At 48.0% G+C, this 25,633-nt stretch overlaps 1 protein-coding gene across 1 annotated transcript; it reads right to left on the bottom strand.

The window, feature by feature from the left end:
* Positions 1-511: 511 nt before the first annotated feature.
* On the bottom strand, positions 512-24,849 carry LOC129541436 (protein FAM151A-like). The gene is made up of 8 exons (XM_055403327.2): positions 24,732-24,849; positions 22,251-22,397; positions 6,919-7,071; positions 5,777-5,936; positions 3,832-4,056; positions 2,623-2,762; positions 1,583-1,726; positions 512-1,185 (listed from the first exon to the last, which is right to left on the bottom strand). Exons 1-8 carry the CDS (start codon positions 24,847-24,849, stop codon positions 512-514), a joined length of 1,761 nt encoding a protein of 586 aa, XP_055259302.2.
* Between the last annotated feature and the right edge of the window lie 784 nt (positions 24,850-25,633).

Raw genomic sequence — 25,633 nt, forward strand, 5'->3', positions numbered from 1 at the left:
AAATGGCAACCCACTCTAGTACTCTTGCCTGGAAAATTCCAAGGACGGAGGAGCATATTAGGCTACAGTCCATGGGGTCGCAAAGAGTCAGACATGACTGAGTGACTTCACTTAACAGGTGACAAGGCTGCTGCCCCCTGCCTCACGCCCACTCAGTACCCCCTAGCGCCCCCTCCTCATCCTCCCTGGTCGTGGCTCTCTGTCCTGCAGGTGTCCTACTACAACCAGGCCACCCCGGGCGTTCTCAAGTATGTGACCACCAATGTGACCGGCCTCTCCTCAGAGTTCTACACCACCTTCAAGGCTTGTGAACAGTTCCTCTTGGATAACCGGAACGACCTGGCCCCTAGCCTCCAGACCCTCTAAGCATCACCCTGGCTACCTCACGTCCACTCCCACTCCATCCTGCCCCAAGGACACGTGTGCAGTGCACGGAGGAAGCAGAGGCCTTTATTCCTTCCTGCCTTCCCCGTGGGAAGCTGGGGCCCACCAGGCCAGCACCCCTGGGTGCTCAGTGTGTGCCAACATCCGCCTGCAAGTCTTGGCGGTAGCTCTGGGGTAGCCTGTAGTAGACTCGGGTCTTCTCCACGGCCCTGGCTGCCAGCAGTGCTGCCCGCACAGATGCGTAGTGGCCCTGGGCAGGGCTGTGTTCCACCGTGACCGTGGCCCGGGGAGAAGCTGCCAGCAGCCGGGCCACGACTCCAGCGGGGCTCTGGCCCAGAGGCCCAGCCTGCAGCTGGAAGGACACGGGTTGCCAGAGGCCCTGGCACAGTTCCAGCATATCTGTGAGCAGCTGTTCCCTGTAGCCACTGCCCAGCACTTCCTCGGGCCAGCTTGGTGCCACTGTCACATGGGGGAACACCTCGGCCACAGCTGTAAGCAACTCCCTGCCAGTCACGTAGCCAGGGACAGTGAAACTCCCATGGGAGACTGTGGCCCCGACCCACACGGGCCTAGACAGGTGGCCAAGGGCAGAGAGGCTGGCCAGAGTGGCCAGTGATGGCCGCAGGACAGTGGGGTCTGCTATGTACACATGGACCCCCCAGCGTCCGTGGTGTTTGGCCAGTTGCTGCAGGCAGGACTCCAGCGTCAGGGCATGACCATCTGGGGTGCGGACGATGGGCACGGGGTCCCCAGCTGCAGGCTTCTGGAGGCCCACGTCCAGCAGGATCATGCCTTCTTGGTCTGGAAGAGGTAGTAGAGGCAACGGTGTCTGGGGTTAGGGTTATCATGGAGTGTCAGAGGCCCTTGCTGAAGTTAAAGGGACAGCAGGAGGTGATGGGGTCTGTTGATTGGATCTGGGTTCCAGGTGGAACGGCTGCTTTGTGAATGTGCCTGGGGCTCATCAGAGTGGCCCAATGAACTGCTAGCTCAGCTCTGAGGCCTGTGCCCGCCTCTCTTGCAGCACCATGTGGCTGAAGCCTCACAAGTGCTGGTCCAAAGGCCAGGAGCCCCGCACTTTTGACAACACTGCTCCCCCACCTTGCAGCCACGTTGCTGTGGTAACAGAGCCCTGAGGCAGCTTCCCCGAGGTCACCCTCGCAGTTGAGCTAGGAGCACAGGGGCTGCAGGCAGACCTTACCTGGGAGCCGCACTGTTGCTCTGCTTCCATTGCCCTGGATGTCAGGAACCAGCCACTCCACGCTCAGACCTTCATCCCCAGGGTGCTGGAGAGCAGGGATCAGGCTGCCCCCAGTGTAGTAGCTTTGCCTCCGTGAGGTATTCACTGTGGGTCAGATTGCCAAGATGAAGAGACCACCAGTCACGGAGGCCTTTTGTATACCATGAGTCCTCTCTAAGCCTCACAGCAAACTTCCAGGGAGTTGGAGTTCCCTGTTTTGTAGATGATGAGTGACTTGCCCAAGGTCCTACAGCCAGTGGGCAGGGTTGCTGGGATTGGAGCCTGATGGAGCCAAGTCAGTTGGGCCCCAAAGCTGGTATTCCTCTCCCTCACCTAGATGGCTCCCAGAGCAGGAATGTTGGGTCTGATGGGTCCCCTTGAGATGGCCTGGTTGCAGGCTCTCCTAGGTTTGGAGTCAAGGGAACAGGGGCTTTGGACAAAGGAAAATGCATCATTGTTTAGCAGGTACAGTGGAGGAGCCATTCTCTGAAATGCTAGAGCAACCCTCAGAGGAACTGTACTGCAAGGGGAAGCATCTGGGGTTTGGAATTTGCTGTTCCAGTGGGAGCTGTGCCATGTTTAAGCTGAAGAACTTTGTATAAATTATAGAACTGTTCTGAACCTCAGTTTCTCTATCTGCAAAATGGAACCCCTGCTTCACGGATCTATGGAGCTTAGCATTCCATCCCAGGGCCTGGCATACAATGTATGTATGCTTCAAATGATTCTTTCCTCTTATCTCATGTAGGATTTTCCCTTGCCAATGCTCCGCCCCACCTAGCTCAGCCCCACCTAGCTCAGTGCTTTTGTGGGCAGAATCCACTCCACCACCTTTTCTTTCTCTTGGAGGATGAAATGGCAACCCACTCCAGTATCCTTGTGGAAAATCCCCTGGCCAGAAGAGCCTGGTGGACTACAGTCCATGGGATCGCAAAGAGTCAGACACAACTGAGCATGTGTACACATACACCTTCTCCCACCCTCCCCAGACCCCTCCCTACTGGCAAGCTGCTTGAACTGGGACAGGAAAGGCTCAAAGATGTCATAGTAGACTTGGTGGGTGGCGGTGTTGTCCCGGACGTAGAGGAGGTCGTCCACTGACACTGGGTCCGAGGCAGACTGCCACATTGTGAGGGTGTACCTGGGGTCAAGAGAGCCAGCTTAGGGCCTGTCTGTGCCCAGCAGCACTCAGCTCCACTCCCACGCTCAGAAGTGAACCTGAGCTGGGGGGTGGGGGTTCTACCCCCTTCCTGGGGGCAGAAGAAGCCACAGAGGCCTTGGGTAACTGAGAGCAGAGGCTGAGAAGGAGGACAGATGGACTGGCTTGCCTCTTCACTTGAAGTGTCTATTTGTGGGTCCTCTCTTAGGAAAGAGACAAAGACAGAAGAGATGGCCATGGGGCTGGGAGTGGTGGGGCTGGATTAGAGGTCAGGTACTCCGGGAGTTGGTGATGGACAGGGAGGCCTGGCGTGCTGTGATTCATGGGGTCGCGGAGAGTCGGACACGACTGAGCGACTGAACTGAACTGAACTGATGAAGGGGTAAGGGCTGGCCTCCAGTGGGGAAAGTCTGAGGAAGGTGGTGCTGGGCAGCTGGGGACAGTGCAGAGCGGGGGGGAGGGTGGGCTTCCTCAATCCCACAGAGCTATTAGGGGCAGAGTCTCTGGGTGCAGTTTGTGCCCCTTCAGGTAACAGGTGGTTCCCAGGGGAGGAGGCTGTGGGAGCAAATTGAGTCTCAATATAAACTCTTATTGGAACTTCCCTGGTGGTCCAGTGGGTAAGACTGTGCTTCCATTGCAAGGAATACCTTTTTTTTTTTTAATTTATTTTTTTTATTTTACAATATTATATTGGTTGGTTTTGCCATACATTGACATGAATTCGCCCAAGGAATACCTTTTTATCCCTGGTTGGGGAACTAAGATCGTGCATGCTGTGCAGTGTGGTCCAAACTAAATAAACAGAAAATAATAATAATAAAGCAACACTTTCCAATGGAGAGGCTGCCTCAGGTGATAGTGGCCTGCTTGTCCCAGAGGGGCACAAGCAGAAAGCAGGGATATTGGAGAGGATGTGAGCACCAGCAGAGGCTGGGCCAGATGATCATGAAAACCCTTCTAACCATCAGCATCTGGGATCTTGTTGGGGCATCAGGACTGGGAATGGGTTTGGAGGGAGTGGGGGCCGTGGTGGGGGCCTGGGAGTTCTCACCTGTCAGATTGGGCCAGCAGCCAGCTGAAGTGGGGCCAGGCGGCCCTCGCCATGACAGCCAGCACGGGGAAGGTCACCTTCTGGGGCAGTGCTCCCACCAGCTCCTGCATCTTCTCCACCATGGCCTGAGTGTACGTCACATTTGGGAAAAGGGGCAGGTAGAAGGTGGTCCAGCCTGGAGACAGGGTTGCCTCAGGATACTTCTCCTGGACCAAGGCCAGGAACCTGCAAAGAATCAGAGATGCTGGTCTTTTAGAGCCCCTTCCTCATCTCCTGGGTTCCCATCAGAGTGCTCTGAAGAGGCAGGGTCTATTGCATCTAGAGCACAGTCCTGAAGAACAAGGTAGGTTATGAGTTGCTCAAAGTCCCACGTTAGGGCTTGGACTTTGGAATTGGGGAGGCCTGGATTTGAGTCCTGACTTTATGACCTTGGGCAGTTCACCCAACCTCTTTGATTCTTAAAAATGTCATCCTTTTAGGCAGGACAGGGCTTCTCAAACATCCTCATGTGGATGTGGAGATGCAATTCAAAGCCCTGGGTGTGGGATCTGGGCTCTGTCAGCTGTGTGAGTCTCTGAACTTTCAGATATTATTTAAAAATTTCATTCAGATTTTGAACTTTTACAAATGTTAATAGACAAATAATGTTACCGTCTCCCCTTCCCCAGGTTGAGTAACATTCACTCCAAGAAGATCATCCATTTTTTTTATCTTGGGCCACTGACTACAGTTTCAAATTGCTGCTTACCAAATGTGCCTCAGTTTGAGACTTGATAAATATTGGTTAGATGGATTGTTAGCTGACTGGTTGGAAAGATGGTTTGATGGATGGATGGGTGGATGGATGAATGGAGATGGACAGTAAAAAGCTGGAGGTTAGAGTCAGAAAGACCTGGCTTTGTATGTTTGCTCTGCCAATTAAGACTTAGGCAGGTCACTTAACCTCAGTAGGATATGCTATATTACTAAAATGAAAATAATAAAGTGAGGTAGGTAGTACCTACCTCATTCTCATTGTAAGAGTTAAATGGTACTCTATAACTGCTGCTGCTAAGTTGCTTCAGTCGTGTCCAACTCTGTGCGACCCCATAGACAGCAGCCCACCAGGCTCCCCCGTCCCTGGGATTCTCGAGGCAAGAACACTGGAGTGGGTTGCCATTTCCTTCTCCAATGTGAAAGTGAAGTTGCTCAGTCATCTGACTTGTAGCGACCCCATGGACTGCAGCCTACCAGGCTCCTCCATCCATGGGATTTTCTAGGCAAGAGTACAGGAGTGGCTTGACATTGCCTTCTAGACTACTTACAACAATGCGTGTGACAGATAATAAACATTCAACAGACTGAGCCTCAATTTTTGTCTGCTTTCTTATCTGCAAAATGGTAAGAAAAAGTGCTCCTGACCTGGCATTTCTATGGGAAGATGAACTCAGATGTATTCTCTCCTTTCATGCGGCCCTCTGTAAACTTGAGCGCACCGTGCAGCTGGTGCTATGTAAGTGCTGTTGTTGGCAGTGCTGGGACCTGGGGGGCGGCTGGGGGTGGGAGGGGGAGGCTGGGGAAGGAGTTAGGGCTTTAGAGTTTTCTAGCAGGCCAAGGGTTGCCCTGGTCACTGTTTGCCATTCAGGAATAAACATTATAGTAAGGGGACAGACCCGTAATCCAACAGTGATAGCCTTGTGAAATCAGGACTGTTAGGAGAAAGCGTGAGGGAGGGTCCTCCGCAGCCTTGGACGTCAGGGAAGTGTCTGGGGCAGGTAATGGCTGGTTCACCAGGAAATGGTGGAAAGGCATTCAAAGCAGAGGGAACAGGATGTGTGAAGGCTCAGAGGTCAGATGACCTGGTGTGGCTGGAGGCAAACTCAGCAAAGGTCCCCTGAGCACCTGCTGTACCAGATGCTGAAGGAAACAGACTGGACACAGCTGGAGCAGAGAGGCAAACACTCACTGTGTGGCATTGATCTCTATTGAGATGCCCACATTGGGACCCCTCTGGATGTCGGCATTGATCCACACAGGCCTTCGAACTTTTCCCTGCTCTGTCAGCTGCCGAAGGAGGTCCAGGGAGGGGCCCACAGCCTTGATGCTCTTGAAGTCTAGTTTGATGCCTGTGGGGAGAGGGCCAAGGGCTTGGGAAATTGGTCCCTTGTGCTCAAGGAAGAAGGAAACAGAAGACATGACTTCCTGGGACAGGGAGAGCAGGTGTGCTGTGTGTGTCAGGGGTGGGAGAGAAGGCAGGGACAGAACTCTGGGTGGGTGTGAAGAAGGCTTCAAACAGGCGGAACTCTCCTGGAGAGAAAGGACTTGCCCATGTAGGAGTGATCTTCCATCCCTCATCCCCAAGGGGAGGAAGCAAATGATGGCTAAGGGCTTGGGACTTGGGGCTGGTGCAGGTATTGTCAAGAATCTGATGAAAAGGGACTGTGACTCTTGGACAGGCAGACTGAGAGGGTCCAAAGCCACACAAGCCTGAATAGCACAAACTCAGGCTGAAGAATTAGAGAAGAATTTAGAAGCCAGGCCAAGGGGATCATATTATGTTGACAACATAGGTAACATGGAGGATTAAAGCAGGGGAGTGACATGACAGTTAGCATTTTGGAAAGCTCACCTGGGTAGGGGCTTGGTAGAGTTTGGAGGCAGGAAGCCAGTGAGGAAGGAGATCCAAGAGAAAGATGATGCGAATGGGACTGGATCAGGGGTAGGGTCAGGGTTAGAATTGGCAGATGCAGCAGCTGAGTAGATGCAGGGGATGAGGGAGAGACATTAGGGCGATGCCTGGATTCTTTTGGTAACTGGCAAAGAGACACGGGAGGGGAAGGTAGAGTTGGCTTTGAGCATGTTGTATCCAGTTCCATGGATTCAGAGACTGAATGCTCATGTTGGCCCTTTGCAGCTTACCCTGCACTTTTACATCCCTCGTTTCACCCATCTTCCCTGAGCCCAGGCCTCTAGAGTGGTCTGGAAAGCGAAGGCAAAGAGCAACTCCTGATAGTCAGTGGACTTGTCTCCTAGTAGAGGGACCCCTGCACATGTGGCCTGAGGACCAGAGGGGTGGGCAGCTGACGAGGGGCTGAGAGAAGTCCTTACCCTTCTGGGAAGAGGCCAGCACAGCCTCCAGCCACTGCTCTAGGGTGTTGTCGCTGTAGATGGCCGGGGGGTGCGCCATGATGGGGACTCCTGTCTCGTTGACTGTGCCGAGCCCTTCTATTGTGATGTCTGCCTCCAGGACCATGACGTTACCTGTCCAATTGGACAGAGAAACACTTTAAAGCAATTTTTCTCATCATCCAAGTATTACACACTTATTATAGAACATTTGGAAAATACAGAAAAGCAGGAAGGGAAATATTCACCCACATTTCCATCATAGTTCACTTTTTGATGTATTTTCTTCCATTTTTATCGATGTTTTTCCACAGTTGAGACCACTCAGCATTTATAGTTTTAATCTTTTTCTTTCAATTTTGACACATTTTCACGATCTTTTCATGAAAAAAGAAAAAAAGCTACAAAAGCCCTGATTGAGACCTGTCACCCTGTGTCGGTTAGCCACTCCTCTGCCATTCCTGAGACTAAATTTTTAGGAAGACTCAGTAGTCTCTGAATTTTTGTTACTAACAGATAATGATATATATTTTATTCTGACTTTCTGGTTATTTTTTACCATGACTTGAGGAATCTGAGTCAGGGCCATGCTGGGTCTTTTTTTAAAAGAATTAATTATTTTTGGTTGCGCTGGATCTTCATTGCTGGGAGCGGGCTTTCTCTAGTTGCGGAAAGCAGGGGCTACTCGTCATTGCTACTTCTCACTGCAGTGCCTCTCTTGTAGAGCACAGGTTCTAGATGCATGGGCTTCAGCTGCTCCAGCACGCAGGCTCAGTGTGGCACATCAGCTTACTCCTGAACCGGGGATGGAACCCATGTCCCCTGCATTGGCAGGTAGATTCTTAATCACTGTATCACCAGGGAAGTCTGCAGGGTCATTTTTAGAGCCCACATTATCAAAGTACTGTTAGCAAAATTCATCTAACTCATATTCCTGCCAGAAGTACATAAGTTGGTCCATCTCCTGGCCCCCATATAGCACTGAGAATTGTTATTTTTGTCTTTTAAATGTACGCAGTTAACACCTCCAGTGGGTGTGTGATGCCTGCTGGGAGAGTTCAGGCCAGAAAGGAGTCAGGACTTTGAATGAGAAGCAGACTGGGAAGAGCAGGCCAGGCTCTCTGATCAAGGAGTGGAGTGGAGGGTGGGTGGGGTCACTATGAGAGCCTGATCCATCACAGATAGTTGGCATCAGAGGGGTCTCTTCTGTTTTGTACTTGCAGCCCTGCTCCCCTCCAAGTCCATTTAGCATATAGCTGCTAAAGTTACGGTTCCATATACCTGATCCTGTCACTTCTGTTAAAAATTCAAAACAGCCCTGCCCTTAGCCCTGAGAATCCAATCCACATGCCCGCACATAGTCTGTGAGGGCCTGTAGGACCAGGCCTGACAAACTTTGCCGTCTCACCTCGAGTCCCCCTTTCCCTCATTGTCTAGCTTCCAGCCACTCCTGTTTCTCCAATATCAGTGTGCACACAAGCCACCCAGGAACTGTTCAGATGCAAGTTCTGCTCAGTAGATCTGGGCTGGGGCACCTACCAAGCTCCCCAGTGATGCCCAGACTGCCGATCCACAGACCACACTTTGAGCCTCGAAGCTCAACTATCTTGTCTCCCATCTCTGGGTTCCTACACCTGGCTGTTGCCATGGCAACACTCTTCCCGCCAGTTTTACTAGGCCACCTCCAGCTCATGTGCGGGTGTTGGCTTAAAATATCAAGGAGGCCATCCCCAAGCCACACACTCAGTCAAAGTCAGGCTGGCAGCGTATCCTTTGAGCGCTCAGGCCCCATGAGCTACTCATATAGCACCATCCTTCCTGAGCCTGAGGGCTGGGAGCAGGCTTCAGGTCTATGGTGCCCATCACTTGGATTTCCGGTGCCAAGACGGTACCAGGCCTCAAAAAGGAGCTTCAGAAATGTTTGTTGGATAGTAAAAGATTGGATAAATGAATGATAGAAAAAGCTGAGATCAGGGACTTCCCTGGTGGTCCAGTGGCTAGGACTCTGTCTTCCCATTGCTGATGGCATAGGTTTGGTTCCTGGTCAAGGAACTAAGATTGCCCAGGCCTCACAGTGCAGCCAAAAGAGAAAAAAGTTAAGTTCAACGAGCCCAGGTCCAGAACAGTAAAAGAGCGTGCACAAAGTTGCAGAGAATTTTTGCAAATTTCTCTAAAGCCTAGGTGTCTGGATTTCCAGAAGGGAGAGGAAGCTGAGTGCCAGGCTGTCCCCAGCCCTGTCTCAGGCACTTTGCACTGGCCCAGTTCATCCTCATGTTATATCTCTGACCCAGCACTCCGGACTCCCTGGTGTCCTCACTGCCAAGAAGGGGGTGAATCTCTCTGGGCTTTAACTACATAAAATGTGCAGGGACATAAAATATGTTGTATTAAAAAAAAAAAAAACAGGTTGTAAACTGTGAAGGGCTATATGAAGGTAACTTTTATTTCTATGGTTTTCTTGTCTTAACTTGGTTACCCAGAAATGCTGAGAGAGGGATGCGGAGGGGTTTGGGGCCCAGCAAGGCCCAGAGAAGTCAGGCCGCTGGGCAGATAAGAGGGTAGCTAAAGAGAATGGATGCTAAGGGGTCTCCTTCCCCATCTAAAACGGGCCGGGTCCGGTCTGGGGAAAGTGGCAGTACACTGGGAGGGAGCCAGGGCTGGAACCCAGGACGCAGTCCTGGTCACTTTCTGAAGCTGCTGCCTGGCTTGACCTCCACCAGCTGCCTCCCTTGAGATGCTGGTAGCCCCTGAACTCAGGACCGTGTCTCACTCATTTCGACACCTCCTCTCAAGCTGGGTGCAGAGCAGGGGCCCAGCAAACGCTCAGTGAGGTGGACTAAAGATGGATGGGCCTAACCTGCCTCCTTGTGATCAGCATCTGGATCCAGCTTCCTCCTGTATGGCCATTCACACCTGTTCGGTGCCTTCTAGATCCTGAATCTGGGAGCCAACTTGGGGTGGAGGGGTGGGGGTGGCTATGAGGGAAGAGGAGATGAGGAAAGGAGCAGGTGCCTGCTCCCACAGTAGGAGCCCTGGTCCTCAGGGGTGCAGTCAGGTGAAGAGTGCTGCCCTCCACAGGGAGCCCACAGGAAGTTCCCAGGCCCTCCCTCACCTCCCCCACATACCAGGAGGTCTACACATCACATCCGGCAGAGGGGTGCCATGGCTGAGCGTGCAGACCCTGAACCCAAGACTGCTAGTGTGTTGCTCAGCTGTTGACCTTCAACACCCCCTGAAGGAGTTCATGTGGAGTGAGGCACTCTGTGCTGCAAGGAATCTGGTGGGACAAGTCTTTGAAGTGAAGTGAAAGTTGCCCAGTCATGTCCGACTGTTTGTGACCCCATGGACTAAACAGTCCATGGAATTCTCCAGGCCAGAATACTGGAGAGGGTAGTCTTTTCCTTCTCCAGGGGATATTTCCAACCCAGGGATTGAACCCAGGTCTCCCGCATTGCAGGCAGATTCTTTACCAACTGAGCTATCAGGGAAATATTTTTAGGAACAGGTTTTATGTTCCTAATCCTTGCATATAGGGGAATTTGACATGCTTCCCTGGCGGCTCAGATGGTAAAGAATCTGCCTGCAATGCAGGAGACCGGGGTTTGATCCCTGGATCAGGAAGATTCCCTAGAGAAGGGAATGGCAACCCACTCCAGTACTCTTGCCTGGAGAATCCCCTGGACAGAGGAGCCTGGTGGGTTACAGTCTGTGGATGACATCAGATCCTTGTGACTAGGAGAAATCCTCTTGTAAAGTAAGGACTTGATAGCATTGAGCTCCGCCTTCAACAAAATCTTAGATGTTGACCTTCCCCCACTACCTCTTTGGAGCAGTCTCTCAGAGTTATCTGAGGTGCTGCTTTCTGGGCTGCAGTCATCATCTTGCCCCAAATAAAACTTGAAACTCTCAAGTAGTGGATCTTTTTTAGTAGACAATTATGATGACCAACTAAGGACCCACAGTGGATGTCCCTTCTTACCTGAACTCCACGAGAAACCGGAGCCTTGGTACCAGCGGTGGCCCTATGAGCCCATCTGCCTCCTCGGGGAGTGCAGATGAATTTGAGTAAGCCTCTCCTGGTTTTCGAATCTCCTGTATTGGTTGAGATTCTGCGTTTTATTTGGTTGTGGAGCAGGTTACCTGCCCACTTCCAGTTGGAAAGATACTGGAGAGGTCCCAGGTGAAACATCTGGGGTATACCCACTCATGATCTAGACACTGACTTGGGCTTGGTTGAAAATACTAAGAAATTTCCACAGTAGAAAGATACTGGATGGGAGACTGGCTGAAAGATGCCAGAGAATACCCATCCATTGAAAATGTCCTGGTGCAGAGGGCATCGATTGAAAAAAAATTGAGGAATACCCAAGGCTCAGCTGAAAGATGCCGAGGTTGTTCCATTGTAGGGAACTGGGTGGTCTTGGCTGAGTGGTTAGATAAGAGACTGATCTGGCACTTTTCCTCAATTTGACTACCTTTATAGGCTTTGTCGGGGTAAAAGTGAGAATATATGAGAGCTTTGCTCTGAAGAAAAGGGACAAGGCTTCTACTGGCCAGCTATGGTTTTCTCAGGTAACTGAGAGATTTATGGGAGTGATGAAGGCTTAGTCCTCGTACGGTACAGTGGTCCCATAGGGAAACTCACCTATTGATTAAAATACTTGCTCGTCTGGGGGTCGCACATAAGAACTGGCCATTCAGCGGCCTGAGCAGCCATCTTAGAGTGCTGGAGGCAGAATCTAAGGCACATAAGGGGCTAAAACAACTCTGAGGTGACTCCTGGAGTTCAGCTCACAAGCAGCACACAGGCCCACCGCACAATTTCACTAGTGATTTTTATCCCTGACAGATTCAGCTTAAAGTGGGAAACAGAATCTCAAACACAGAAACAGGGGTGTCAGAAAGCCAACCTCTGACTAGCATTCCAGCCAGATTCATGTACAATACGTACGGAGCTGGTATTTGCAAGGACCTAGATAACTGGGGAAATTATACTAAAAGAGTTCTCAACCTAAAATGGCCAAATTGGGGCTCTTTTGATATTCCAAAATTGGTATTTTTGTGCCCACGATTAGAAAAAGTCGGCCATACTACTTTGCTTGGTATCTAGAAGTGTATAAGAAAGGAAAATATAGAGTAACTTCTTTGCAGGAAACCAACAAGAAATTGCTTGAAACTATATCAGAACTAAAGAAGGCTGCTAGCATTGACTCTGCCAGATCACAGGTCTAGCGGGACGTTTGGCGTTTATGCCATTTGACTTTGAATTTTGGGCAATCACTTGCCATCTTTTGGGGGCTCCCTTACCACTTGGCTTTTGATTTCTGGGCATCCTTTTGCCTTATTATTTTATTTGGAGTGTGACTCCTCACTGATGAGGTTCTGGTTTAGTTTGAGCATGCAGATATCTGGTACAAACTGCTTGAGCTTATATGGGAAGTGCTTTCTCTAAGGTTCCACACTCCACCTGGGAACCCCTTGGAAAAAAATTTCAAATGACTGGTCAACCTACAGCTATGATCCAATGACAAGAATAATGACCTAAAAATATCAGATCTTTATTGACACAGGATAGGGAAATGGACTGAAGTTCCCTTATGTTCAGGACTTTTCCCCTATAATCAACAGATTGGGGCTAAGCAAACTAAGACTCCCCACTTCCCCAGAAGAACCAATCTGCCCTTGTTATCAGGGCCAATTTGAGCACTATCAGGTCTAAATTCTGGCTATAAAACTATGATCATAGAAAAATAAAGACAATTTTTGACAGTGTGGTCACAATATTCCAGACAAAGCTTAAAAAAATAAAGCTCTTTAACAATTCTTGCCCTAAGGAAATAACTCCTCCTATGCCTTGAGACCAGAGTTCTCTAGATAACTTATCTGTTATTGTTCAGTTGCTCATTAGTGTCTGACTCTTTGCAGCCTCATGGACTGCAGCACACCAGGCTTCCCTGTCCTTCACCATCTCCCGAATCTTGCTCAAACGCATGTGCATTGAGTCAGTGATGCCATCCAACCATCCTGTCCTCTGTCATTCCCTTCTCCTCCTGCCTCCAATCTTTCCTAGCTTCAGGGTCTTTTCTAATGAGTTGGCTCTTCACATCAGGTGGCCAAAGTTTTGGAGCTTCAGCTTCAGCATCAGTCCTTCCAATGAATATTCAGGATTGATCTCCTTTAGGATAGACTGGTTGGATCTCCTTGCAGTCCAAGGGACTCTCAAGAGTCTTCTCCAGTACCACAGTTCAAAAGCATCAATTCTTTGGCTCTCGACCTTCTTTATCATCCAACTCTGACATCCATACAGGACTACTGGAAAAACCATTTTTGCTGTTCAGTCCCTCAGTCATGTCTGAGTCTTTGTGACCCCATGGTTCAATTAGTATTCAGGGTTGATTTCCCTTAAGATTGACTGGTTTGATCTCCTTGCTGTCCAAGGGACTCTCAGGAGTCTTTTCCCGAGCCACAGTCTGAAGGCATCAATTCTTTGTCACTCTGCGTTCTTCATGGTCCAGCTCTCACAAGCGTATGTGACCACTGAGAAGACCACAGCCTTGACTATAAGTACCTTTAACAGCAGAGTAATGTCTCTGCTTTTCAATACACTGTCTAGATTTGTCATAAGTTAAAAAAAAGTAAGTGCTTACAAATCAAACAATTCTAAATAAGAGATAAATCAAACTAAAAGAATTTCAAGTTCATGTGAACTGGAAAATACTCAATATTAAACCAGTTTAGTCACTCAGTCTTTTAGACCCCAGGGACTGCAGCTTGCTAGGCTTCCCTGTCCATCACTAACTCCTGGAGCATATTCAAACTCATGTCCATTGAGTCAGTGATGCCATCCAACCATCTCATCCTCTGTCATCCCCTTCTCCTCCTGCCTTCAATCTTTCCCAGCATCAGGGTCTTTTCTAGTGAGTCAGTTCTTTGCATCAGGTGGCCAAAGTATTGGAGCTTCAGCATCAACATCAGTCCTTCCAGTGAATATTCAGGACTGATTTCCTTTAGGATTGACTAGTTAGATCTCCTTGTAGTCCAAGGGACTCTCAAGAGTCTTCTCCAACACCACAGTTCAAAAGCATAAATTCTTTGGCACTCAGCTTTCTTTATAGTACAACTCTCACATCCAAACATGACTACTGGAAAAACCATAGCTTTGACTAGATGGACCTTTGTTGACAAAGTAATGTCTCTGGTTTTCAATATGTTGTCTAGGTTAGTCATAGCTTTTCTTCCAAGGAGCAAGTGTCTTTTAATTTCATGGCTGCAGTCACCACCTGCAGTGATTTTGGAGCCCAAAAAATAGTCATCCATTGTTTCCATTGTTTCCCCATCTGTTTTCCATGAAGTGATGGGAGGGACCAGATGCCATGATCTTAGTTTTCTGAATGTTGAGTTTTAAGCCAACTTTTTCACTCTCCTCTTTCACTTTCATCAAGAGGCTCCTTAGTTTTTCTTCACTTTCTGCCATAAGGGTGCTGTCATCTGCATATCTGAGGTTATTGATATTTCTTCTGGCAATCTTGATTCTAGCTTGTGCTTCATCCAGCCCAGTGTTTCTCATGATGTACTCTGCATATAAGTTAAATAAGCAGGGTGACAATATACAACCTTGATGTACTCCTTTCCCTATTTGGAACCAGTCTGTTGTTCCATGTCCAGTTCTAACTGTTGCTTCTTGACCTGCATGCAGATTTCTCAGGAGGCAGATCAGATGGTCTGGTATTCCCATCTCTTGAAGAATTTTCCACAGTTTATTGTGATCCACACAGTCAAAGACTTTGGTGTAGTCAATAAAGCAGAAGTAGATATTTTTCTGAAAGTCTCTTGCTTTTTCCAATGATCCAGTGGATGTTGGCAATTTGATCTCTGGTTCCTCTGCCTTTTTTAAATCCAACTTGAACATCTGGAAGTTCATGGTTCACGTATTGTTGAAGTCTGGCTTGGAGACTTTTGAGCATTACTTTGCTAGCATGTGAGATGAGTGCCACTGTGTGGTAATTTGAACATTCTTTGGCATTGCCTTTCTTTGCGGCTGAAATGAAAACTGACCTTTTCTAGTCCTATGGCCACTGTTGAGTTTTCCAAATTTGCTGGCATATCAAGTATTAAATACCTGGCATTAATGTTTGTTTGTTAATCTAACAAATATATACATGTCCAAGAGTCACTAACATTAACATCAAGCAGAGTATTTTCATTGTGTCTAGGTTTAATGTAAGTTACATATTATTATATCTGTTACAATTTTGTCAGCAAGGAAAATTCCTCAAGTGAAAAAACTTCTAAAAAATGTAAATAAGGTGAACTTTTAGATAAACTCTATTAAGAATAATTATGCTTTAGGAATGTCTGTCTAAAATACTCTCTAGATTGGGGTAACTTGAAATTCTAAGAGATATACTAAACTAAACTAAACTGTACAAAAAAGATCTTTATGACCCAGATAATCATGGTGGTGTGATCACTCACCTAGAGCCAGACATCCTGGAATGTGAAGTCAAGTGGGCCTTAGGAAGCATCACTATGAACAAAGCTAATGGAGGTGGTGGAATTCCAGTTGAGCTATTTCAAACCCTGAAAGATGATGCTGTGAAAGTGCTGCAGCCAATATGCCAGCAAATTTGGAAAACTCAGCAGTGGCCAGAGGACTGGAAAAGGTCAGTTTTCATTCCAATCCCAAAGAAAGGCAATGCCAGAGAACGCTCAAACTACCGCACAATTGCACTCATCTCACATGCTGGTAAAGTAATGCTTAAAATTCCCCAAGCCAGGCTTCAGCGATACGTGAACTGTGAACTTCCAGACGTTCAAGCTGGTTTTAAAAAAGGCAGAGGAACCAGACATCAAATTTCCAACATCCGCTGGATCATCAAAAAAGCAAGAGAGTTTCAGAAAAACATCTATTTCTGCTTTATTGACTATGTCAAAGCCTTTGACTGTGTAGATCACAATAAACTGTGGAAAATTTTTCAAGAGATGGGAATACCAGACCACCTGACCTGCCTCTTGAGAAACCTGTATGCAGGTCAGGAAGCAACAGCTAGAACTGAACATGGAACAACAGACTGGTTCCAAATTGGGAAAGGAGTACTTCAAGGCGGTATATTGTCACCCTGCTTATTTAACTTATATGCAGAGTACATCATGAGGAACACTGGGCTGGAGGAAGCACAAGCTGGAATCAAGATTGCCGGGAGAAATATCAATAAACTCAGATATGCAGATGACACCACCCTTATGGCAGAAAGTGAAGAAGAACTAAAGAGCCTCTTGATGAAAGTGAAAGAGGAGAGTGAAAAAGTTGGCTTAAAACTCAACATTCAGAAAACTAAGATCATGGCATCCGGTCCCATCACTTCATGGCAGATAGATGGGGAAACAGTGGAAACAGTGGCTGACTTTATTTTTCTGGGCTCCATAATCACTGCAGACAGTAATTGCAGCCAGGAAATTAAAAGATGCTTACTCTTTGGAAGGAAAGTTATGACCAACCTAGATAGCATATTAAAAAGCAGAGGCATTACTTTGCCAACAAAGGTCCGTCTAGTCAAGGCTATGGTTTTTCCTGTAGTCATGTATGGATGTGAGAGTTGGACTATAAAGAAAGCTAAGCCCAGAAGAATTGATATTTTTGAGCTGTGGTGTTGAAGAAGACTCTTGAGAGTCCCTTGGTGCAAGGAGATCCAACCAGTCCATCCTAAAGATCAATTCTGGGTGTTCATTGGAAGGACTGATGCTGAAGATGAAACTCCAGTACTTGGCCACCTGACGCGAAGAGCTGACTCATTTGAAAAGACCCTGATGCTGGGAAAGATTGAGGGCAGGAGGAGAAGGGGATGACAGAGGATGAGATGATTGGATGGGCTCATCGACTCGATGGACATGGGTTTGGGTGGACTCCGGGAGTTGGTGATGGACAGGGAGGCCTGGCATGCTTCAGTTCATGGGGTCGCAAAGAGTCAGACACTCAGCGACTGAACTGAACACCTATTTCACAAACTAACTAGTCTTAATTAGGTTATATTTGGTAAAAACAAGGGTAAATTTAGGGAGAAAAAGATGTTTCAATGATTGTTAAATCCCAATTTGTTTATGGAGGTCTGTATCTACTAAGACTCATTTCCTGGCAGTTCTTTGCTATTATGCGGTATTAATATAAAATTTAACTGAATTTTTAAAGGACACTCTAAATTCGTTTCTGAAGCTTATCTCAGTAATCTATCTTTGAATGAAGATCAGATGCCTCATGACCTGCAACCAAGATCAGAAAATTTAAGGAACTGTCTCCTACCTGGATGGAAGGACTTTTTTTTTTAGCAGAGGAGGCTGCAGTATGCTAGGATGAAAAGAAAATGACCCTAGAAGGAGACAGCTTGCCCAAAATGCTGGACCTGATTCATACGATCAGTTATAATGTTTTCTTGACTTCTTGGACCTTTGCCTATAAATCAAATGTTTTCTGTCATGGATGTGATTTTATGCTAGTTTAAAACTCAATCCAACTGGGTGTGTGGCCAATTACCTGTGTGTAATACTGCAGATGCTGATTGCAGCCATGAAATTAAAAGACGCTTGCTCCTTGGAAGGAAAGTTATGACCAACCTTGATAGTATATTAAAAAGCAGAGACATTACTTTGCCGACCAAGGTCCGTCTAGTCAAGGCAATGGTTTTTCCCGTGGTCATGTATGGATGTGAGAGTTGGACTGTGAAGAAAGCTGATCGCCGAAGAATCGATGCTTTTGAACTGTGGTGTTGGAGAAGACTCTTGAGAGTCCCTTATACTGCAAGGAGATCCAACCAGTCCATTCTAAAGGAGATCAATCCTGGATGTTCATTGGAGGGACTGATGCTAAAGCTGAAACTCCAATACTTTGGCCACCTCATGAGACGAGTTGACTCACTGGAAAAGACTCTGATGCTGGGAAAGGTTGGGGGCGGGAGGAGAAGGGGACGACGGAGAATGAGATGGCTGGATGGCATCACCGACTCTGTGGACATGAGTTTGAGTGTACTCCGGGAGTTGGTGATGGACAGGGAGGCCTGGCGTGCAGTGATTCATGGGGTCGCGGAGAGTCGGACACGACTGAGCGACTGAACTGAACTGAACTGAACTGAATACTTCTGGATTACCTTGGTGGATTTTTCCCCTCCAGGGCTCTGATTGGATACCCTAGTCCTGTTCTATCTATTCATGATATTACTAGATGGGATCCTCTCACCTGGCCAATTAATATTACCTGCTCTGACCCTGGCCATAGATTTAAATTTTCTCTTAAGGTCACTCAAACTCCAATTAGAATGGCAAACTAAGTCTCAATCAAAAATTGTAACCTCTTGTCTACTAAAAGGAAAACTTGCACAATTATGGGATGGATCTATATGGTTAACACCAAGCTATGGTCACTTAAGTTTAAAAGCTCCTCTAGGAATAATCAACCTAGTAATATTATGAAACTAGGCTGGGTGCCTTATGAATTATGCCTACTATTACCCATAGAAAGAGTGACTGATAAGGAACTTGGTGGATTTGTGGTTCTAATTAATGGCCTTGGCATCTGGAATGGATAGGAAGGTGTAGCCTGGGATTACCATGAACTCAAGGTCATATACATAACAAATTAGAGGTAACTCAAGCCAATCTAACATTGATGCAAGTTCAATGAGTCAAGACATCTGAATTCTAATGGTATGATCATTTAGCAGCTATTTTTCGTGACTTTAGTGGGATTGGAGGGTGTAATTGACCATACTGAAGCCTTCACAACTTTCACTCAACAAACTTCAAATGATAGTTACCAGGCTATTAACCTGTTGAACTCTGAGGTCTCAATGATGAGAAAGGTGGTACTACAAAACCTTTGGCTGTTGACATCATTGCAGCATCTCAGGGAGGTACCTGTGCAGTAATTCAAACTGAATGCTGTGTTTTCATACCTGATGAATCCTTTAATGTAACCCATTTGATGAACCACGTGAAAAATCAGATTTCTTTCCTAAGTGATCCATTCCCAGTTCTTGATGATCTTTTAAAAAACTGGTTGGTGGGGGGAAACTTGTTTGGTGCAGGAGGCTCATGGTTGAAATATTTATTTATAATTCTGCTAATATTGTTAGTTGTATTATTTGTATTTTGCCTGTTTTACAAGATTATTGCTTCTTGTATTACCAAGTGTATGACTGAGCCTCCAATGAAAATAATGTTGACTAAACTTAAAGCAGTTGATCAAATGTGTCGCTTGATATGTGATCAATGATTATAATAGTGTAACTCTAGATATGGGAAGATGCAACGAGAGGGAATCTTAATTTTTTGGAACATAACTAGAAGACAGGTGTCCAGAGATCTTTGACTATTAGGACCTAGTCCAGTAATAGCGCATTGAGTGGCTTATCAACAAAAACCTTCAGAACTGGGAATGAGCCTTCCTAGCAATACGGGACAAAATGGTCATGAAATGCCTTCCCAAGTTTCCTCAGTCAGTAAAGAATCTGCCTGCAATGCAGGAGATCTGGGCTCGATCCCTGGGTTGGGAAGATCCCCTAGAGAAGGAAATGGCAACCCACTCCAGTATTCTTGCCTAGAGAATTCCATGGACAGAGGAGAGGAGCCTTGCAGGCTACAGTCCATGCAGTCGCAAGAGCTGGACAGGACTTCGTGAGGAAGCCACCACCAAGTGTAGCTGGTTTATGACCACAAGGGGGCACTATCAACTCTAAATTGACACTTGTCAAGAGCATTGATGCTGACTGAACAACTAGGGCATTTGCCCTCTGCTGCTGTGGAGACTGAATCTGTGCTGCTGCAGCTGGTGACCCTTCAACACCTGCTGAGGGAGTTCAGGGTGGAGTGAGCTGCTCTGTGCTCCGGGGAACCTGGTTTGACAGGTGTTTAGATAGGTGGGTATTTTTCCTTTCATCTCCTCACATCTATAAAAGCACTAAATCCCTTCATGATGACATCAGATCCTCATGACTAGGAGAAAACCTCTTGTAAAGTAAGCATTTTGTTGCACTGAACTCCCCCTTCACCAAAGTCTTTTGTGTTGACCTTCCCTTACTACCTCTTTGGAACAGTCTCTCAGAGCTATATGAGGTGATGCCTCCCAGGCTGCAGTCCTGATTTTGCTCCAGACAAAACTTAACTCATAGCTCTTAAATTGTGCATCTTTTTAGTTAACAGTTGTGGTGACCAAAATAGGACTGGAACACTTGCAGCTCTCAAGTTGGGCATCTTTTTTACTTGACAAGTAACTCACTCAACTAGGGTGATCACGCGTCCCCATTTGCTTGGGATAATCTGGTGTATTCCTGTTGTTTCAGCATAATTACTAATAATGACCTCTTTCATGACCAAAAGTGCCCTGGTTTCATCCTACCAGTCCACATTTGGCAGAGGGAAAAACTGAGCAGCAGATGGGTGAAGTCACTTGTCCCAAACCACTCCTTTGGTAAAAGGTAAAACGTAGAATTTGAGCCCACTTCTGTCTGCCTCCCAAGCCTTTGCTCTGGCCCCTTCCATCCACATAGACGTCTGGTATGACTTAACCAGCCTAACTCTGGCCTACCATTGCTTCCCCTCAGGATCCCTACCCCAGCTGTGGAGCCACCCTCCTCCTAGAGACCTACCCTGGGGATCTAGCAGGACCCGCAGGGGGGAAAGTGGGCCTCGGGTCCTTCCCACCCCTGTGGCTATACTGACAGGTACCTCTGCATGCTCCATGCTGTTGGGCACTGCTCGGTTGGGGCCCTTAGCTTTCTTCTTGGCCAAGATCACAACTTGGTGAAGCCTGATCCTTATCTGCTGCCCTAGGACTTACCTGAGATGAGCCTGGGGCTGGCAGAGACTCTTTGCCTTCCCTCAGGCCTTATCTCCCAGATAAGAGTCCTCACTCTTGTCAGGGAATTCTCTCTTCTTCTTATCAGTGAAGTCTGACCATTAGCCTCCCAATTCTGAAGCAGCAGCAAACTGGCTCCACCCAGCCTGTGATGCTCTCCCCTCTGCTGATCACCAAGCCTGCCTCCTCCAGGAAGTCTTTCTAAGGACTCATTCATTCATTCAGCAAACCTTTCCCAGTCACTTACTCCCAGGCCCTAGTGACTCTGAAGGAGGTAAGAGTCAGAGGCCTTGAGCCTGGGTCTTATTCTGCTTCAGACCTACTGTGTAACCGTGGACAAGACCCTCTCCCACTTAGGATCTCGCTTTTCTAAAACTGAGGGGTTTGGGTAGAGCAGTGGTTCTCAAGGTGTGATCTCGGGGTCAGCAACATCAGCGCCACCTGGAAACTTACTAGCAATGCAAATTCTCAGGCCCCACCCCAGAGCCACTGTATCTGAAACTCTCTTCTGAAGCATGCTCAAACTGGGGACCCTTCATCTCAAATAGTCACTGCTTTAGAATTAACAAGCACATTCATGAACATGATTTAACGAGCTTTCCCACAGTGCTGAAAAAGTGGTCTCCCCTGTTGAACTGGGCCAGGCATAATGCAGTGATTCAGAGTATGGGGATTCTGATGCTGGCTTGTTGCTGTTATTGTTTAGCTGCTAAGTCGTATCTGACTCTTGCTACTCCATGGGCTGTAACCCACCAGGCTCTTCTCTATGGGATTTCCCAGGCAAGAATACTGGAGTGGCTTGCCATTTCCTTGTCCAAGGGATCTTCCCAACCAAGGGATCAAACCTGTGTCTCTTGCATTGGCAGGTGGATTCTTTACCACTGAACCACCATGGAAACCCACAATGTTGGCTTAGCCACTTTCAACCAGTGTGGCCTTAGTGTGAAGTTCGGTTAAGTCAGTTAACTTTTCTGAGCCCCCATTTTTCTTCTGTGGGATGGCACCCACAAAACTGGCTGCTTGTGGTACCAGAAGCCCCAACATAGCTGAGTGTGTGTGTCCTCTCAGGGAGTGTGGCTGACTGGTTGCCATCATCATTGTCGATCGGAGGCTCAGGAGTTATATTAAGACAATTTGCTCAGGCTTTTACACTCATTTTGGTAGTGCTAGAACTCAAACACAGCTTCTGGCTCCTCAGATTTGAGAGCAAAGGCCTCCTTAGCAGGAAAGTTGTCTCCTGGCAAAGCCTTGGAGGAAGAGGAGGATGTGACCTTGGCCCCAGACATCTCCCTACAACCTGAGCCAATCACATAACCAGTGAGCCCTCACTTTCTCAAGTGGATGATGGCAAGAATGCATCCATACCCATCCCAATGCTACCGCACAGGTAATGCTGTGAGCCTCGCCTCCACCCTCCCTCCATCTTCTCCACCTCTGCCCCAGCCTGCCCCATCCTGGCAACTGGACTTACTGCTGAGGGCAGCCTTCATCTGCTCCTGACTGTTGGCACGGTGGTACCAGGTGACCAGCAGACCGTCCCTTTGGTTGATCTGACCCAAGCTTAGCAGGTAGTCCAGCATGTCTGCGTCAGAGCGGCAGGTCCCATTCTGTTCACAGCCTGGAATCAAGGCCAAGGAGGCTGTTAGCATCAGTTCTTGCCCAAGGCCAAGACTCTTGTCTGTACATCCTACTAACCCTCTCTGGGCCCCAGGGCCATGTCCAGCCTGCCATCTAGCAGAAAGATAGTGGACCCCAGAGTCATCACAGTGTTGTGAGAGAGAAACGTGTGGGGTCCTGAGCACAAGGATGCTCTGGACCAGCCTGGGGACATTGGAAAGTTCATTGATAAGAGAAAATTTAAGGGAGACCTAGAAGGATGGGTGTGTAAACTTAACCAAAAGAAGGGTCTAGGTTATTCCAGACAGAGAGGAAAGTATAAGCAAAGGTATGGTCATAGGAAATGTGTGGTTGCATAAAAGAATGGCCATTGCTTTGGTACAGATACAGGGAAATGGGATACGACAGATTGGAGAAGAGGGCTGTGATCCAGTTGTAAGTGACCCTCAGTTCAGTCAGTCACTCAGCTGTGTCTGACTCTTTGAGACTCCATAGACTGCAGCTCGCCAGGCTTCCCTGTCCATCACCAACTCCTGGAACTTGCTCAAACTCATGTCCGTCAAGTCGGTGATGCCATCCAACCATCTCATCCTCTGTCGTATCCCCTTCTCCTCCTGCCTTCAATCTTTCCCAGCATCAGGTTCTTTTCAAATGAGTCAGCTCTTCACATCAGGTGGCCAAAGTATTGGAGCTTTAGGATTGACTGGTTTGATCTCCTTGCAGTCCAAGGGACTCTTAAGAATCTTCTCCAACATCACAGTTCAAAAGCATCAATTCTTCGGCACTCAGCTTTCTTTATAGTCCAACTCTCACACCCATACATGACCACTGGAAAAACCATAGTATTGACTAGATGGACCTTTGTTGACAAAGTAATGTCCCTGCTTTTTAATATGAGGTCTAGGTTGGTCATCACTTTTCTTCCAAGGAGCAAGCGTTTTTTAATTTTATGGCTACAGTCACCATCTACAGTGATTTTGGAGCCCAAAGAAATAAAGTCCCTCACTGTTTCCATTGTTTCCCCATATATTTTCAATGAAGTGATGGGACCAGATGCCATGATCTTAGTTTTCTGAACGTTGAGTTTTAAGCCAACTTTTTCACTTTCCTTTTTCACTTTCATCAAGAGGCTCCTTAGTTCTTCTTCACTTTTTGCCATAAGGGTGGTGTTGTCTGTGTGTCTGAGTTTATTGATATTTCTCCCGGCAATCTTGATTCCAGCTTGTGTTTCTTCCAGTCCAGCGTTTCACAAGATGTACTCTGCATATAAGTTAAATAAGCGCAGTGACAATATACAGACTTGACATAATCCTTTCCCAATTTCAAACCAGTCTGTTTTGCCATGTCCAGTTCTAACTGTTGCTACTTGACCTGCACACAGATTTCTCAGGAGGCAGGTAAGGTGGTCAGGTATTCCCTGGGTTCCGTAAAAAAATATGGGGTATATGCTGGAGATAACAAACAAGATTGTGTTTAGAAAGTGCTCCTTAGTGGCAGGGCGACCATGGATTGGCAAGAGCAGGCTGGCGGCAGAGACTGTGTGGGAAGGGGCAGGCTGAGGCAGGGGTCCAGCAGGAGAGGGGCAGCTGAGAGGTTAAGGTGAGCAGGGAATGGAGATAGAGGATGGGAAGGAAGAAGCCTCGAGGCACAGGACTGAAGATACAGGCATGAGGCAGAAGGAGAGGAGGCTGCTCCCAGGTCCCCATGTGGATGGAGGACCCTTCATCAGGAGAGGGTGCAGCGGGGTGAGGGAAGTTCAGCTTAGTCAGCTGAGTGTGATGCCTGCATGACCCTCCAATAAGAAGTGTTCATCCAGGAGCATGGAAGGATAGCTGAAGCCTGGTAAAGAGAAAGGGAAACAAAGTTAATGAGACTGTTTGTTGGAGATCAAATATTGGTGGGCTTGGTGATGGGAGGGGCAAGTAGAGCTGTGGATGGAGGATAAGTCAATCCTGAAGGAAGCCAACCTTGAATACTCATTGGAAGGACTGATGATAAAGCTGAAACTCCAATATTTTGGTCACTTGATGAGAAGAGCCGACTCACTAGAAAAGACCCTGGTGCTGGGAAAGGTTGAGGGCAGGAAGAGAAGGGGGCAACAGAGGATGAGACGGTTGGATGGCATCACCGACTCAATGGACATGGTGATGGTGAAGGACAGGAAAGCCTGGCGTGCTACAGTCCGGGGGTCACAAAGAGTTGGACACGACTTAGCAACTGAACAACAGGGAGGAGAGCGGAGGCCATCGGGTCTGTCGATGGGGACAGAACTTTATGGGGGCAAAGAGTGAGGGATGGAGGAAGCCAAGCAGATGGCATGGCTGGGTGCTCCTACCTGGCAAGGTGGTGTGCCTCTGCAGCGAGAAGCCCAGGACCATTGCGATGGCGAATACCACGGCCGCACTGACACCGCCGACAACAGCCCACTTCCAGCACCCCTTCTTGTTGGCCATGATGACCCCCTTGGGAGAATACCCCTTGAAGGGTAGTGTCTCCTCAGGCTCTGAGGGCTGGGATCGGGTGGGAGGTAGGAGCCTTAGCAGCACCTGATTCTTCCCCTGGCAGGACAGATCCTGCAGGACTGGAATGTCCAAAAGACCGCTTTGGAGGCCCCGCCTACCTTCCTGTGCTCCTCCTCTCTCTCTCCCCCAGGATCTTAACAGGTCAAGTGGAAAATCCTGCCACCTCCAAAATGACCTTTGAGCACAGTAAGAGACAGCAGCAGATGTTAGATGGAGCCCACCACTGCCCTCCCCTGTTGCCTGTCTGCTCCAGCCTGAGAGCTGGGGGACTAGGGATCTGAACCCAGCTTGACCTCGTTTTCCTGAAGACCTTGAGGTTTTCTTCCCCTGCATAAAAGGAGGCACCTAGTTGGTCCTTCCTTCTTTCTGCTCTATTCCGGAGAGTCACGAAGTCCAGGCAAGGGGAGTGACAGCAACAGATTAGATCTGCCCAAGGAACATAAATTTTCCTTCCATTCCAGATAGATTATCTACCTGGGATTGAAATTGATAGGACTGGCATGCTGGCCTGGGTTGCAGGCCACTCCTGAGTCCATAGGGGAGGGACTGAGTCACTGCCTGGCACAGAGGGTGTCCCTCTGTCCCTGGTATAGGAAGGCAGTTAGAGATTGTCCCTGTTTCAGGGACCCTGGAATTTAAATCTGTCCAAGAATCACCTGTCATGTGTATGGGGTTTGGGAGTTACAGAGGTGAACAGAGAAATCCAGTAGAGCCC

This window comes from Moschus berezovskii, chromosome 4 (assembly GCF_049115385.1).
Source record: "Moschus berezovskii isolate FMDL1 chromosome 4, NW_MosBer_1.0, whole genome shotgun sequence".
Taxonomy (NCBI): Eukaryota; Metazoa; Chordata; class Mammalia; order Artiodactyla; family Moschidae; genus Moschus; species Moschus berezovskii.

What these genes read in the sequence shown, in the direction of transcription:
- LOC129541436 (XM_055403327.2), bottom strand. Translation starts at nt 24,849, where the DNA reads ATGGCCAACAAGAAGGGGTGCTGGAAGTGGGCTGTTGTCGGCGGTGTC. An exon ending in CTGCTGGCCCAATCTGACAG is followed by an intron (nt 2,763 to 3,831) that starts GTGAGAACTCCC and finishes TCTTGACCCCAG; the next exon opens with GTACACCCTCACAATGTGGC. An exon ending in AGCAACAGTGCGGCTCCCAG is followed by an intron (nt 1,186 to 1,582) that starts GTAAGGTCTGCC and finishes TACCTCTTCCAG; the next exon opens with ACCAAGAAGGCATGATCCTG.